Below are 17484 nucleotides of genomic sequence, written 5' to 3'. Positions count from 1 at the left end.
GGTACAACCCAAATAGTGCCTGATGTCATTGCATGACTCTACAGTCCTCCACCTTGAAACTGCTAAACTGCACTACTAGTTCCAAAACAAAATGTGCAAGGGAAGAAAGAAGTTCCTGGCCTGAAACATCCCCATGTAGACTGAAAAAAGGATCATGAATTTTGGGGCTAAGATCTTCCAAGGGAGGCTGTACAAGCATCAAAATTCGACTATACTAAACATCCAGCAATAGCTCCCAAACAAAAGGGGCGAGGGTCAAAAGATATTCCTGGCCTTAAACCTCCTCAGGTATCTCACAAAACACCCCAAAACTAAACAGGTACTGAATACAAGAAGCCCAATCTCCCTGGGCTAGGCATCTGAGTATGTGAGGCTGAGGATCTAGGGGATTTCACAGAAGAACTGGTCACCAGCATTGCCCTTGCAGAGGGGGAGGGAAAATGTCTTGGTTGTGAGCAGAGATGAGATCACAGAATGATCCCCATGAGGAGAGGAGGGAGCCTAGAAGAACTGGTCTTCTCCTCCTGAGCTGGGACAGTAGGAGCTCATGGCAACCCAGCAGAGCTACAGAGAGACAGCTCTGCCCAGGAGCAGCTCCTCTGCCAAGCACACAGGGCTGGGGACACTAACTGTTGAAGGTTCAGCACATTCCAAGCCAAGGGAACGACCATAATAGTGCCAGACAAGATTGCACAGCTCTGCAGTCCTCCACCTTTGAAACTGTTGAAATCCAGTAATAATTTAAAAACAAAAGGTGTAAGGGATGAAAGAAGTTCCTGGTCTGAAACCTCCCCATGTGGACTACAAACAGGACCACTGACCTCAGGGCTCAGAGCTTTCACAGCCAAGGGAACAGTCCTTAGATGTGCCTCACTTCATTTGCAGCTCTATCAGCATCAAGATTCAAAAGTGCTGAATACCCAGTGACAGCACCCAAACAAAAGTTGTGAGGGATGAAGGATCTTACTGAACTGAAACCTCCCCAGGTTGTGCACTAGAAGCCAGTAACCTTGGGGCTCAGGGCTTTCCTAGCTAAGGGAACGGTCATCACAGTGCCTGATGTCATTTTCAAACTCAACCAGCACCCACTTTCAAAACTGATAAACACCCAGCAATAGATCCCCCCCAAAAAAGGTGTGAGAGCTGAAATATGTTATTGGCCTGAAACCTCCCAGGGTAGCCCACTAGCAGACCAGGTTACAGCTGGGATCAGGGCATTCCTAGCCACAGGAATGGTCCTAAAATTGACTGACATCTTTTTCCAGCTCTACCAGCATCCACGTTTGACACTGCTAAATGTCCAGCAATAGCTCCCAAACAAAAGGAGCAAGGATCTTCCTGGCCTGAAACCTCCCCAGGTAACCCACTAGCAGCACAAGGAACCTTAAGGCTCAGCCCATCCCTAGCCAAGGGAACAACCCTTATAGTGCTTGAACTCATTGCACAGCTCTACAGTCCTCCAACTTTGAAACCAGCAAACTGCTCCAATAGCTCAAATACAAAAGGTTCAAGGGCTGAAAGAAGTTCCTGGCCTGAAATGTCCCCATGTAGACTACCAACAGGATCACTAATTTTGGGGATTAGGGCTTTCCCTACCAAGAAAGTCCTAACATTGCCTGACTTCATTTTCATGCTCTACCAGCATCCGCCTTCAAATATGCTGAATATCCACCAATTGCACCTTAAAAAAAGGTATGAGGACTGAAAGATGTTCCTCACATGATCCTCCTCAGGGACTGGACAGGAAGCACCAGTAACCTTGGGGCTCAGGGTGTTCCTTGCCAAGGGAAGGGTCCTAACATTGCCTGAAGTCATTTTGGGGCTCTACCAGTGTCCATCTAGGAAACTGCCAAATGTCCAGCAAAAGCTCCCAAGCAAAACATGTGAGGGCCAAAAGATGTTCCTGACTGCAAATCTCCCCAGGTATCCCATAAAACACCCCAAAACTAAACAGGTGCTGGATACAAGAAGACCAATCTCCCTGGAGTAGGCATCTGAGCATGTGAGGCTGAGGATCTGGGGGATTTCACAGAAGAACTGGTCACCAGCATTGCCCTTGCAGAGGGGGAGGGAACATGTATTGGTTGTGTGCAGCACAGCATGGAGAAACCTTCTGCAGCTCCCCTGTGTCTGCCAAGGGCAGGAGGAGGAAGTGGGGAATGAAGCTGCCCTTGGACATTCTCTGCCTCTTTGCATGGAGCCCTCTGCAAGGAGAACAAGGCAGTGAGAACTTGGGGCACTCTTCCCTGAGCAAAACAATCTCATCGGAGACCCAAGGACTGCCTCTCCCTGTTCTGTTAGACACTGGAAAGGTCCTTTTTGGGATGTCCATTTCCTGCTGGCTGAGGGAGCCTCTGACTGTACTGGGCTCTGATGGGAGCTCTCCAGGTGTCAGATTGTCCTGGCAGCAGAACGTCTATCTTTTTTGACATATATGATCTTTCTGGACTGTGGTTCCCACTTCCCCCAACTACAGAACAGAGATTGGTAGATTTGTTTTCCCTGATTTTTTTCTTGGGAAAAACTAAGAAATGCCACACTGCTCAATTAAATCCCTTCCTTTGAGAGGGGGAAAGAGTACCCTGCCTGTCTCTGCCTGGGGGTCCTGTATCATGGGGAGACAAGGAAAGGTGATTGTCCTGCCCAGCTCTGGTTTGATCAGGAGAAAGGACTCTGCTGGACACAAGGATTTCTCCCCAGCTGAGGGAGAGAACGTCAGAGATGAGATCATAGAGTGATCCCCATGAGGGCTGAGGCACCAGGAGGGAGCCTTGAAGAACTGGTCTTCTCCTGCTGAGATGGGCCAGGCTCCTGGGATGGAGGGAGCTCATGGCAACCCAGCAGCACTGCAGAGAGACAGCTCTGGCCAGGAGCAGCTCCTCTGCCAAGCACACAGGGCTGGGGACACTGCCTGGAGGCACAGAGTGGAGACCTGTGAGGCTGAGAGAGCTGATGGATGCTGAGAGCTCACTGGAGGAGAGAGGTAGAAGATATTGCTTTGAATTTTCTGCTCTTGTGGAGTCAGTAGGAAGTGGGAGCTGAGGTTTTATTGATAATTTGCAGAAGGCAGTGCAAACTCCTTGGTCATTAGGACTTGTCAGAGCATCTCCTGAGCCCTGCACACACAGAGGTTCCCAGGGCAGTGCCCTGATGCCAGGAGAGGTCTGCAGAGCAGAGCTGAGCGCAGGGCAGGTGGGATGAGGTCTGTGAGCACAGAGCAGGAGGTGACATGGGTAAAGAGAAGCAGCTGCAGGGACAGCTCCAGGCAGCAGAGACATTGTGAGGGATGGAGAAGGAGCTGCTCCCAGAAATGTCGTGATAGTGGGGTTTTGGTAACTCCCTGATATCCCTGCAGTGCAGAGCCTTTCCCACAGCGACTCCCTGGTTTCTGCCATCCAGCACAGACTCTGAACACAGAGTTCCAGGGTTTCAGGATGAGCCCTTTCCTTTGTAGCCAGAACTCTAGTGAAGAGGAACCCCTAAATGCCTGTCTGTCTGTCTCCAGCCTTGGCTGGAGAATTTTTTGCATTTTCACCTTTGTCCTTGCTGCCTTTGTCCCAACATTATCTGGGTCTCTGGACACAACCATTGATGGGGCTGGCACTGAGCTGACCCTCACTGCAGGGGTCCCATCTGTAGGACTGAGGACTTCCTGGGGGCTCCTGTTGGGCTGCAGGCTGCCTCCCACAATGAAGAGCCCCATGCAGGAGACATCTGGGCACAGAGGCCGTGGCAATGCCACTCATCACCTGTGTGTGGGCAGCTGCACTGAGCCCTGTGTGTCCCTGGCTGGGAGCGGGGAGCTGAGATCCTCCTTGGGTAGGATGAGACTGCAGGAGGGCTTTGGAGCTCTGCCCTGTGAGACTGGATTCCTCAGCTCTCTGTGGGGTCCAGTTTCTTCTGCAGGGAACAGCAGGGTGTGATCACAGAGCGTCCAGCACAGGGCAGCTGAGAGCAGGGCTGATGGACAGAGCAGCTCTCCCCACTCTGCACTCAGGGGAAGGTTTCACTGGCACTGCAGCAGCAATGTCAGGGAGTCCTGACAGAAGAAACACTCCTCAGGTACAGGCAGGAGAAAACCAAAGCTCCAAAGCTCTGCTCTGCCCTCAGGTGAAATTGGAGTGACCGTGCTGAAAAGCTCATTCCTATCCAGAGGGGATTTAGTCTGAGATCCAGAGAGTCAATCTGAGGATATTCTGTAAGAGTGAAAGAGATGTTCCTCACTCTCAATGCATGTTCCTCCTCGGACAGGTCTCCACACCTGACAGCAGCAGATGTCCAACAGCAGCAGCTCCATCAGCCAGTTCCTCCTCCTGCCCTTTGCAGACACACGGGAGCTGCAGCTCCTGCACTTCTGCCTCTTCCTGGGCATCTACCTGGCTGCTCTCCTGGGCAATGGCCTCATCATCATCACCATAGCCTGTGACCACCACCTCCACACCCCCATGTACTTCTTCCTCCTCAACCTCTCTCTTACTGACCTTGGCTGCATCTCCACCACTGTTCCCAAATCCATGGCCAATTCCTTGTGGGACACCAGGGCCATTTCCTACACAGGATGTGTGGCTCAAATATTTTTCTTTACATTTTTGATCTCCACAGAGTACTTTCTTCTCACTGTCATGGCCTATGACCGCTACGTTGCCATCTGCCACCCCCTGCACTACGGGACCCTCCTGGGCAGCAGAGCTTGTGTCCACATGGCAGCAGCTGCCTGGGCCAGTGGGATTCTCAATGCTGTGCTACACACAGTCAGTACATTTTCACTGCCCCTGTGCCATGGCAATGCCCTTGACCAGTTCTTCTGTGAAATCCCCCAGATCCTCAAGCTCTCCTGCTCAGACACATATGTCAGGGAAATTGGACTCATTGTGGTCAGTGTTTACTTATTTTTTGGGTGTTTTGTGTTCATTGTGGTGTCCTATGTGCAGATCTTCAGGGCTGTGCTGAGGATCCCCTCGCAGCAGGGACGGCACAAAGCCTTTTCCACCTGCCTCCCTCACCTGGCTGTGGTCTCCTTGTTCCTCAGCACTGCCACGTTCGCCTACATGAAGCCCCCGTCCATCTCCTCCCTATCTTTGGACCTGGTAGTGGCATTTCTTTACTCGGTGTTTCCACCAGCAGTGAACCCCCTCATCTACAGCATGAGGAACCAGGAGCTAAAGGGTGCTGTGTGGAAACAGGTGACTGGACGTTTCTAAGCAGCAATAAACTCATCTTCTGCCTGTCACTGGCCATGTAACACATTAGGACCATTCTGATTTAGTAGGGATTTTAGTTGTTGGTTTCTTTTTCTTCACGTTCTGTCTAAGCTATAATAACATGGTTCTCATTCATCCCATTCCAAATTGACTATCTCCTGGTCTGGTGAGACACAGACACTGTGTAATGATGAGCTGTGCTCTATGAACTGAGCCATGACAGGAAATACCCGTGAAGGAAAAATATCCTCCATTGTAATATTGCTTTGAACTGTTCATCATTAAATACCTAACTGAAATCCAATTATTTGTAGAAGTCTGGATTTTTTTTAATGAGGACAAACACAGGCAAAGCACAGGCAGCTCTGATGCTGAGGACACCCTGGCTTGGTCTGATGAAGCAGAAATGCCAAGTGCTGAGCCCCAGCAGGGAGATCCTGACCCTCACCTGTGTCTCAAGACTCTTACATTGGATGTGGGGAGTGTGTTGCCAAGGGAAGGACAGGGGTATGACACATGGATACCTCCCTAGGTTGAGTTCAAGGAGGCAACAATGCTCCATGGCTGTGAGGACAATGTGTCTTCTCTGAGGCCTCTGTTGGAGGGAAATCAGCCACAGCCAAGGGGGAAAAGTCTGCATTTCTATCAGGCCCTTTCAGCCTGGCCAGCACTCTTGGCCATCTGCACCACAGCCCATTTCACACTGCCCGACACCTGTGCCAGTTTCCTTGCAGGCTGCAGGCACCCAACCCTTTCCCCACCTTGTTCTCACCCCACCATGTCCCTGCCTGTACTGCTGTCTCTCCCTCCTCACCAGCTGATCCCAGATAAACCAAGCCACCAGCTCATCCACACTTCCTCCAAGTAACTCCAAGCACCACAGCACTACCCTCAGAATGGCATTTCTCCATGCTCATAACCCATCTGCACCTCTAGTTTTAATTGCCATTCATCTGAAAAGGAAATTTCAATCTCTCTGGAGCTACCCCTATACTCTCCTCAGACTCCCCTTCCCCAGGCTAAAGAAGCCCAGATCTCTCATCCTCTCCACACAAGACCCCTAACCCTGTCTTAGCAGAATTTCTCTCAACCTCGTGACTGTTCCTCCACACTCGTCCTGAGCTGGGGACCTCCCACTGCTGGACACTCTGCTGGTGTCCACACCAGTGCTGAGTCAACCTGACAGTGAGTGCCTTTGCCTGGGTGGCCGTACTGCTCCCAGTGCTGCCCAAAGTGCTCATGGCCAGGTTCCTGTGTAGCAGCCCTGGCTGCTGTGGCATCCCTCAGAACGCCCAAAGCCTCCTCCTTGACACTGCTGCTCCACCAGTCATGTCTGAATTCCCTTGATGTGCAGGTGTTGAGGTTTAACCCTGCTCACTGATGATGTCATCATGCATGGGAGATTCTTTTGGGCAGCTGGCATCAGCTGCCCTGGCAGTCCTCCCTCACAGCAACCAGTGCTCCCTGAGCTTACTTTATAGTGGAGCAGCATGTGAATCAGGAAGGGCCTTGATGCTGTGCAAGCACTGGGCAGCAATGAATAAATTATCATGTGTCACCAGTGCTGGATTGGTCACACAACAGGACAATGTGTTGGTTCTACCCCCTGTTGTGGTTATCCCCTGATGCAGAACATCACAAGATCAGAAGGAGCAGATCAGCTCTGGTTGGAAAAGTTCTTGAGGTTTCTCTTTGTAAAACCACAGAGGGTTTTGCCAGGATCTGCTGGAAGTGAAGCTCCGATGTGTCAGTGGTTAATGTGTGAGTGTAGAAGCCTCAGCTGACTTGTGGTGCCTCAGCAAGAGGCATTAAAGGACATGATAGAAAATAAATCAAAAGAGGAGAGAGTGCTGTAAATGCTTGTGGTGGTTCAGCCCCAAACAGTGTCTCAGCACCACACATCACTGGCTCACTCCCAGAGGAGAAAGAGACAGAACCTCTGTCGGTTGGGATAAGGAGAGTTCACTGAAAAAAGCACCATGAAACTAGAACAATAAACAGCCCATGACACTCATACCCGGTGAGAACACAGAGTACCTTACCCACCTGAGGATTACAGAGTGCTGCAGGACAGGAGGACCAACCCAACACCCCAGCTGCACTCAGACTGCCCTGGAGGCACCCAGGAGTGGTGCCCAAACCAGCTCCTTTATGGAGAAGTGCTGTCAGGTGGTGTGGAAAACAGCCAGGGCTAACTCAACGTTCCCAAGCAGCCAGCACAGGTGAGATAACTGTGGCCTGACCAGAACCAGGACATTATCCACCCCTTTTTGCTCACTATATACATCATGCCCAGATGGGTTTGGGTCTGCACTCTCAGTTGCTTTGTTTCCATTGCTGCAACCACCCCCACAGGGCACCCCCACAGGAGTTAGCCAGACACCTCAGCCACTCTTGGTGCTTCTTCCTTTCCCCAATCTATTACTGCCAGGCAGTTGGCATATGATGCTGGTGCACTCCACACAGACTTACACCACATGGGTGAGCAACATTGGACATCATCAGGATTGGTGGGTAGCTGCAGATCATCAGGATCATAGTAATTCATCTCTCACATGGCTGATCCCCACAAACACTGCACACTCTGCTCTGTGGTCATGCACTTGCCTGGCCAACACATGACATCTTCACTGAACGGGTACCTTTCCCCCACACTGGACAGAAGTGGCCTCCAGAGGCTGAGGGCTTGAGATTTCCTTCCAACTGCCTTGTCAATGACTCCTTCTCTGGACAGGGATCCCAGCTGCTTGGCCTCCCTGCCTTCTAATTCCAGGCTGTGTGCCCCATTGTCCCAGCGTCGGAGTAGCCAGGGGATGATGTGCTCCCCTGGAAGGCAGCTGAAATCTTTTCTCATTTCTCCCAACTCACTCATGTACAAGGGTCAGGTTATAATGCTCACTCCTGGAGAAGAAACAGACAGACGCTCTGTGGGCTGGGAGGAGGACAGTTTACTGACAAAATCACTGTGAAAAAATGATAACAGCACATCACAAACTACATTCACATCCAGTGATAACAGAGAGTACTTTACTGACCAAAGGATCACAAGGTACTGCACAATGCAAGGACCAGCCAAACGCCCCAGCCACACTCAGACTGCCCTTAAGGATCCCAGGAGTACCCCACCCCAACCAGCCCCTTTTATGTGGGAGAGATATCAGGTGGTGTGTAAAACAGCCTGGACACACTCAGCTCAGCTGTGCTCACTCAGGTCACCTCTGCTAACTTAGCTCACCTCTGCTGGCTGCTTAGCCAGAAACAGGACAGCTGTGCATTTAATCTCCCCCGTCTGTCACATATTTCTACCTGTCCAAAGTCAATTGACCATTGTTCCAACAGTGGATCTGCACACCAGTGCTTCTGGTCGCTCTCCAGATTTCCCTTCCCCTTGGACCATTCAGACACCTCCCAACCATCCAGCTGCTGCTCTGAGTTTCAGGGAGTTAAACCCTTGCCTTTCTGGCAGTTGTCTGACTCATTCTGTCTGTAGCCAGCTCTTGAGTTGTGGTGATTTCACAGTCTCCTTCCTCACTAGAACATCTCTCACAGGGTTAAGCTTTGTGGCAGGTGAACCTCACTGGTGGCAGATTGCACTTGGCACAGAGGGAGGAGTGTTGAATTTAATGGTGAATCTTGTCAGGGTTCTTCTGTTGTTGGGAAAATAACTCCCTGTGTGCTGCCTGTGTGCAGCCAGTTCTCTAAGGACAGCAGGGGAGCTGGTACAGAGGGGCTGTAATGCCCCACTGTGGAGTGCAGAGAGACACCTGATGTAAGGACAAGGGATGCAAGTCCCAGTTGACTGGTGAGAGTCATGGTGGGCTTGTGGAGATGTGCAGCAAGGTTGTCCCCACTGCCTCAAGGGACCCTTTTTCAGACCAGTCCAGACCTCCTTAGGAGGCACCCTGGATCAATCTCAGTCAGAGGCTGTCACCTCTCCTCTACAGTGAAAATAATAACCTACACCCTTAAAAAGAAATCAATTTTACTCTGAGCTCCCTTTGAAACAGCTTCAATGGTCTGTACATCTCTTGAAGACTTGAAGATAATTACATGAAGAGACATAGCTCGTTAGGGCTTGCTTTTTCTTTTTAATGAGCCCTGGGGTGCATTTGGTGCTGAGTCCTTGAAGCTCAGGTACTGAGAGGAAATTACACAAAAATCTCCATGTCAAAAGCAGAAGCCAAAGTACCTGAAGTATTAATGAGTCCCGCTGAGAGCCACTGCTGGCTGAGCCTCCCCAGGGACTCGTTAGCACAGGTAATTGGAGGCCATGTTGGCTGGTAGGCAAAGGCAATGTACAAGCAGCTGAGATGCTGAGAAAGCCCTGGGTTGGTTGGATGAAGCAGAAAGGCCAAACCCTGACCCCCAGCCCATGGGAAGACAGGTTCTGTCCCTCAGGCATTGCTCAGGGCTCTACCTGGGTCAGTGTGGGGTGTGTAACACTGAGGGAAGAAATACAGGATGAAATGTTTACCACATTGTTGGTCCAAAGCCCAGCTAGAAATTCATCTGTCCTCCCAAGGGAAGCAGTGGTGCCTGTAGGTCCCTGTGACACCATCAACATCTAACTGAAACTGGCAGCTTGGCTTCCTCTCTGCGTGCAGTGGAGCAGATGTTCACACAGACTCAAACCGAGCTGGTGAGGTCGAAGAACACAGGCAGCCACAGTGGTGAGCACATTGCCTGTCCCTCAGAAATCAGTACCAGTGATCCTCCCAGAGAGGAAAGGAGTGGCTTAAAGCTGGAATTTCAGGCAAAAGGGAATGCACAATGCCTACCACTGTTGTATTGAACATCTCTGAAGTTTACACCATCCTTAAAGTGATGGGGCTGAAGGGCAGTCAGAAAAATGCTTCCTTCAGGTCCAAGTCAGTAAACCAAGACAAATTAGGTGCTAATTTAGTTAGCAGTGGATATGGATCTGCTGCTACTGGATATAAATCTTCAGTTATTTTATTTATATCTATGAGATCCTGTACATTTCAAATTGACACTTGTTAAGGTACCGCTCCTGTCTCCCCAAAAGGGAGGTGATGTATCTATGGCACCTTGTGCGCTTGGCTCGAGTACACAAACAGCATTCATGGCAGATCGGGCAGGCACTAATTCCTGCTCCACACCCAGGCCACCTGATATTATTTGACCCTGTACTTCCTCCCATCTGCTACTGATTTTTCACACTCTTTAAATTTCCACAAATTCCTAGTTTAAGCTGACCCGGATTAAAAACGTTATCCCAGTCAGACCAGGTCTCCCTGCATTCACCACACCAACAATTGTTCCCAAATTGTACAACCACCTCCTGCTTCCATGTGAAACATTCAAATACAAAGAGTGGTTTACATGAAAAATCTTCAGGCCCGTGTATAGAACACCAAGGAGCAACAGTTGGCTCTAAACTTGCCATGTGTTTAACTCAGTCACTCGCCACTCACACCAGAGTGAACTCATTTCACTCACACAAACAGTTCACCAAATCTAAATACTCAGCTCCTTATGACAGGATCCAAAGGCAATACCAATCAATCAATGCCCAGAGCAGCGACTCCCTGTGGGGAGTCAAACCCTGGTCTCCCTCGTGACAGGCAGGAGTTCTCCACTGAGCCACAGGGTACGCTGGTACAGAAGGGCGCAGCAAGTCTCCAGGCTCACTTTGTGCTCACTGAAACGTTGCCCATTCAAAGGGTGCCCCTCGTAACCAAACAATGGACGGTGCCATGGGGTGTTTTTAGAGCAGATGACAAAACTGGACACAACACACTCCAGCCACTATAGCAAGGAAGACCCAGACCGGCCTCAGATTCCCATATGCAACGTTGCTACCAACGTTGCTACAGAAAGCCCTTACAAGCATGTCTCTCCAACTCATTTTCATTAAAAAATATCAGCCTTTTACAACTATTTGGATGTTAGTGATGTCCTTAGTGATGAAGATTTCAAAGGAAATTTCCTGAAGGACCTTTTTTTCAGTCATGGGTATTTTCTGTCCTGGCTCAGTTGATTGATAGAAGAAGTGACAGCAGCATTCTGTGATGGACATGGGTCTGCTAAGGAGACCTGGACAGGCAGGAAAAGCAGTCTCTGGAGATCCAACCCTGCATGGAGAATCTTGCTCTTCCAAAGCACAGCAGTTCCCTCACTGGCCTCCTGGGACTCCCAACTCTTTTCCTCACATCACCTGTGCTCACAGACACTGACAGATTTCTCTGACAACAAACAGCAGTTCAACATGACACAGTTTAATACCCATGAAATCTCTCTCCTCAGCTGCTGCTACGGCCAAGCAGCGTGTGCAGGGGGTCAGCTTTCAGAGCAGATTCTCTCCCAGAACATTGCTTTTAATCACATACACAGAAAGGTTGTCAACACCCTGCACTTCTGACAGAACAGTTCACGAGACTTCCGAGGGATGGGACATTTTCTAACCTTCTGAAGCTGAAAGCTGAAACCAGAGAGTTGAAAGGCATCTGAATGACCAAGAGCAAGCAGATATGGAAACGAATGAGCAAAGTGAAGTGCAAACGTCCATCTAGTTTGCTGAAAAGATGTCCTTAGGCATGGCCACTGATCAGGAGATGTGGAAACACCTGAATGACGAGGGAGATGAAAGGGAGAAACTAACGCTAATGCAGGTACAGGGGAAGGGGAGTATTTCTCCTGTCATTGGTACAACTCAATTATAAAAAATTACAGTCCAATTATAAAAAAAAGATGTGGTTTCTTATAATTTGAAAGGGGGGAAAAAATAAAATTGTGGGTGATTGCAGACAGATGTGATGCACAAAGAGCACAGCTGGTCATTAGGGAGTGGCTGGGTCACACAAGACCAGGAGATACTGCATTAGGACAGAGATGAATGTGCACCTTGTTATAGCTTAGAGACACTAGAAATGAGAAAAAACAAACCAATTACTAAACCCCCTATAAATACATAATGGTACTAACATGACATGCATGGCCAGTGATACACAGAAGGAGATGAACAGTTTATTGCTGCTTAAAAACATACAGTGCTTAGTTTCCACATGGCATCCTTGAGCTCCTGGTTCCTCATGCTGTAGATGAGGGGGTTCACTGCTGGTGGAAACACCGAGTAAAGAAATGCCACTACCAGGTCCAAAAAAGAGAAGGAGAGGTAGGGGGGCTTCAGGTGGGCAAATATGATTGTGCTGATAAACAGGGAGACCACAGCCAGGTGAGGGAGGCAGGTGGAAAAGGCTTTGTGCCGTCCCTGCTGCGAGGGGATCCTCAGCACAGCCCTGAAGATCTGCACATAGGACACCACAATGAACACAAAACACCCAAAACCTAAACTGGCACCAACCACAATGATTCCAATTTCTCTGACATATGTGTCTGAGCAGGAGAGCTTGAGGATCTGGGGGATTTCACAGAAGAACTGGTCAAGGGCATTGCCATGGCAGAGAGGGAGTGAAAATGTACAGCCTGTGTGCAGCAGAGAATTGAGTATCCCACTGGCCCAGGCAGCTGCTGCCATGTGGACACAAGCTCTGCTGCCCAGGAGGGTCCCGTAGTGCAGGGGGTGGCAGATGGCAACGTAGCGGTCATAGGCCATGACAGTGAGAAGAAAGTACTCTGTGGAGATCAAAAATGTAAAGAAAAATATTTGAGCCACACATCCTGTGTAGGAAATGGCCCTGGTGTCCCACAAGGAATTGGCCATGGATTTGGGAACAGTGGTGGAGATGCAGCCAAAGTCCAGGACAGAGAGTTTGAGGAGGAAGAAGTACATGGGGGTGTGGAGGTGGTGGTCACAGGCTATGGTGATGATGATGAGGCCATTGCCCAGGAGAGCAGCCAGGTAGATGCCCAGGAAGAGGCAGAAGTGCAGGAGCTGCAGCTCCCGTGTGTCGGCAAAGGGCAGGAGGAGGAACTGGCTGATGGAGCTGCTGCTGTTGAACATCTGCTGCTGTCAAGTGTGGAGACCTGTCCAAGGAGGGAAAGGCAGTGAGAAGTTAGGGAATGATTCTTTGAGGAAAACCCCTTCTACTTCTCATGGAATGCCCTCATCATATCAGCACTGCGGGGCTGTCAGGGAGGTACCAAATCCCCACTGCCAGGGCATTGCTGGGAGCAGCTCCTACTCCCTCCCTGGCAATGCCTCTGCTGCCTGGAGCTGTCCCTGCAGCTGCTTCTCTCTGCCCATGTCACGTTCTGCTCTGTGCTCACAGACCTCATCCAACCTGACCTGTGCTCAGGTCTGCTCTGCAGACCCCTCCTGGCATCAGGGCTCTGCCCTGGAAACCTCTGTGTGTGCAGGGCTCAGCCCAGGCTCCAACATCTTCATGAGAATCATGTTTTCTCTGCATATTCTGAAGGGGAGAAATAAGTTCTCATCTCCCACACTCAGCACAGCCCACAGGAGAGGAAAATTCAAAGCAAAGACTCTGCCTTTGGAGAAATTTTCGCTTTGGCATTTCTCAAGGATCAGCTCTGGCTGGGAGCAAAGCTGACCCAGGCAGCACTTTCTTACAGCAGAAGCACCTTACATTGCCCTTCCCTGGGTCACTGCCTTAACCCAGAGGTGCTGTCTATATCCCTGTGGAAAGCCCAGCAGGCAGGCTGAGTGCTGACCCTGGCATCAGCAGAGTCCCTGTCCCAGAAAACAGACCCCGAGGGCATAGGGACCCTGCTCACAAGGACAGCCCTGGGCACCTCTCAACCATGGCCAGGAGAAGACAGCTGTCCTGCCCTGTCCCTCTCATGGGGCAGAAGGGCATCCCTTCCAGGCAGCACTTTCTGGTCCTAGAGAGAACCTGTCCTCCTGACAGACCCCACACACTGCCCCATGTCCCAGCTTTAGGAGATCCCTCCAGGAACAGAACCTGCATTGCCCTGCACCCACAGACATACCAGGCAGAGGCTGTGGAGATTTCTCCTCCAGTGAGCTCTCAGCATCCATCAGCTCTCTCAGCCTCACAGGTCTCCCCTCGGTGCCTCCAGGCAGTGTCCCCAGCCCTGTGTGCTTGGCAGAGGAGCTGCTCCTGGCCAGAGCTGTCTCTCTGCAGTGCTGCCGGGTTGCCATGAGCTCCCCCCATCCCAGGAGCCTGGCTCAGCTCATCAAGAGAAGACCAGTTCTTGTAGGCTCCCTCCTGGTGCCTCAGACCTCATGGGGATCGTTCTATGATCTCATCTCTGACAATCTCAGGATGTCCCTGCCCAGGGGCTGGGGGTCAGCGCTTGGCATTTCTGCTTCATCAGACCAAGCCAGGGTGTCCTCAGCATCAGAGCTGCCTGTGCTGTGCCTGGGTTTGTCCTCATGGCCTCCAGTTGTCTGCTCTAACGAGCCCCTGGGGAGGCTTTGTCAGGAGTGGCTCCCAGTGGGACCTGTTAGTGCTTCAAGGTACTTTGGGCATTACTCCTGACTTGAACTTCTTGAGAGGTTTCTTCACTCTCATCTTGGTATCTGAGGTCTGTGGACTCAGAAGAAAAGACACCATGGGGCTCATTAACATCCAGAAAGCCCTTACAAGCATCTCTTCAACTCATTTTCATTAAAGAACTCAAAACTTCTACAACTAATTGGATTTCAGAAGGGTCCTTAGTGATGAAGGTTTCAAAGGAATTTCCCATGAAGGACCTTTTTTCAGTCACAGGTATTTTCTGCCATGACTCTGTTGATAGAAGCAGTGACAGCAGCATTATGGGATGGATATCGGTCTGCTAAGGAGATCTGGACAGGCAGGAAAAGCAGTCTTTGGAGATCCAACCCTGCATGGAGAACCTTGCTCTTCCCCAAGCCCAGCAGTTCCCTCACTGGCCTGCCTGGACTCCCAACACTTTTCCTCTCATCATCTGTGCTCACAGGCACAGACAGATTTCTCTGACAACAAACAGCAGTTAAACATGATCCAGTTTAATCCCCATGAAATCTCTCTCCTCAGCTGCTGCTACGGCCAAGCAGCGTGTGAAGGGGGTCAGCTTTCAGAGGAGATTCTCTGGAACAGGAACATCTTTTGGTCCATTGTGGTGGTTTAGCCCTGGCTGCAGGCCAGATGCCCACAAAAGGCATTTTGCTCACTCCCCTTTGTATTTGGACAGGGGAGAAAATATATTGAGAGGCTTAGGAATCAGTGTAAGGACAGGGAGAGATCGTCCTGTCATCAATGACATGGGCAAAACAGACTCAACACCAAGTGAAGTAGGAAAACTACTTAATTTATTACATTACACTACACAAACAGTGACACTGGAGTTGGGAACGCAACAAAATGTTAAAACAAATGTAACCAGATCTTAAAACACTTTCCCCCCCACCACCCCCTTCTTAGCAGACTATAGTCAGAATTTTGCTCCCTTCTTCCCCCTGTTTGCAGCACAGGGGGGCAGGGACTGGGGAGGATGGTGTTCTCCAGATCTTAAGACACCTCTAACCTCGCCCCGCTCCCTTCTTAGCAGACTTCACTCCAATCATGATTTCACTCCCTTCTTCCCCCCCATCAAGGCACAGGGGTGGGCAGGGACTGGGAGTTGGGTGTTGCAGAATGGCTTGAGAAGCCAGGCCATGAGCCTGTGGAGCAGCTGCCCAAGCAGTCGCCTGTGTAGCTCAGTCAGACCAGGCCCCACGCCGTGTTGGTGAGAACAGAAGGGTCAACAATCGGTCAGGGTGTTCTTGTGTCTCGTGCAGCAAGGCCACAAGATGTGGGAGCAGGAGGTGTGATAAGGATTCAGTGTCCCTGGGACTGAGAAGAACACATGATTCCCAGGCTGCAAGATGGGTGGAGTATGTAAATGTAATTTTTAGTTAAGAACCAATTAAAATACAATGTGTGACACGTGGTAGGAATAGTATAAAAGAAAGTGTGTGCTTGCAATAAAGTTGAAGTTGCTTTATCAATCACACTGATTGGCAGCATTCTTCCCTCTTGTTGCGGCACAGGTTGTCCTTTAGAGCACCCTGGTACAGAGGCACAGTGTGTGAGATGACCCAGACAGAGGCAGATTGTCCATTATGACACCCCCAGTACAGAGGCAGGCTGTCCATTATGACACCTGTGGTACAGAGGCACCGGGTGCAAGACACCACCGTGATGGAGTCACGCTGTCCATTACAACACCCCCAGTATAGAGGCAGGCTGTCCGTTACCACACACCCTGTACAGACACACAGGGTGCAAGAAACCCCTGGTTCAAGGCCAGCTGTCCCTTACAGCACCCTGGTACAGAGGCATGGGGTGCTAGACACAGCTGGTGCAGAGGAATGGGATGCCAGACACACCCACTACAGAGGAAAGAGTTCCCATATACCCCCGCTATAGAGGCAAGCTTTCCATTACAACACCCCCAGTACAGAGGCAGGCTGTCCACTATGACACCTGCGGTATGGAGGCAGGCTGTCCTTTTGTCACCCTGTTACAGAGGCAGGCTGTCCATTATGACACCTGTGGTACAGAGGCACTGGGTGCAAGACTCCCCCGGTATAGAGTCACGCTGTCCATTACGACACCCCCAGTATAGAGGCAGGCTGTCCGTTACCACAGACCCTGTACAGACACACGAGGTGCAAGACACCTCCAGTTTAAGGGCAGGCTGTCCTTTACAGAACCCCAGTACAGAGGCATGGGGTGCCAGACACACCTGGTACACAGGAAGGAGTTGCCAGACACACCTGCTACAGAATCAAACTTTCCACTACAACATCCCAATAAAGAGGCAGGGTTTTAATTTCTATATACCTGGTACATGGGCAGGCTGTCCATTACCACACACTCCGTACAGACACACAGGGTGCAAGAAATCCCATGATACAGAGACAGGTTGTCCTTTACAGCACCCTGGTACCGAGGCAAGGGGTGCTAGACACCCCCTGTACAGAGGCAGGCTGTCCATTATGACACACCCAGTACAGAGGTAAATGGTCCCTTATGACACCCCCAGTAGAGAGGCAGGCAGTGCACTAAGACATCCCCGGTACAGAGGAAGGCTTTCGATTACCACACACCCCGTACAGAGGCACCTGGTGCAAGACAACCTTGGTATAGAGGCAGGTTGTCCTTTATAGCACCCTGGTACAGAGGCACGGGGTGCCAGGCTCCACGGACAGAGGCAGGTTGTTCATTGTGACATCTATGGCACACAGGGAGGTTGTCCATTATGACAGAGGAAGGCTTCCTATTCTGGCATCTCATGTACATGGCTGCGGGGTTGCAGACACACTTCTTCCACAGGTAGGCTGTCCGTTACAACACACCCGATACAGAGGCAGGCTGTCCAATACAACACTTCTGATATAGAGGCCGGCTGTCCATTGTGACACCCTGTA

The 17484-nt window shown here is 50.6% G+C and overlaps 2 protein-coding genes across 2 annotated transcripts; one reads left to right on the top strand and one right to left on the bottom strand.

The window, feature by feature from the left end:
* Positions 1-4274: 4274 nt before the first annotated feature.
* On the top strand, positions 4275-5201 carry LOC311203114 (olfactory receptor 14A16-like; the record flags this gene model as incomplete). The annotated part of the gene is made up of 1 exon (XM_084277749.1): positions 4275-5201. The coding sequence occupies one exon, from the start codon at positions 4275-4277 to the stop codon at positions 5199-5201; it is 927 nt and encodes a 308-aa protein (XP_084133875.1).
* A 6551-nt stretch (positions 5202-11752) lies between these two features.
* Positions 11753-13125, bottom strand: LOC311203112 (olfactory receptor 14C36-like; the record flags this gene model as incomplete). Its single annotated transcript, XM_084277747.1, has 2 exons — positions 11753-11788; positions 12211-13125. 2 exons carry the CDS (start codon positions 13123-13125, stop codon positions 11753-11755), a joined length of 951 nt encoding a protein of 316 aa, XP_084133873.1.
* Between the last annotated feature and the right edge of the window lie 4359 nt (positions 13126-17484).

Source organism: Gallinula chloropus, assembly GCF_964237585.1.
Source record: "Gallinula chloropus genome assembly, chromosome: 35".
NCBI classification, from domain to species: domain Eukaryota; kingdom Metazoa; phylum Chordata; class Aves; order Gruiformes; family Rallidae; genus Gallinula; species Gallinula chloropus.
Note: the sequence above shows the minus strand (reverse complement) of the source record. Positions and strands in the feature narration are given on the sequence as shown.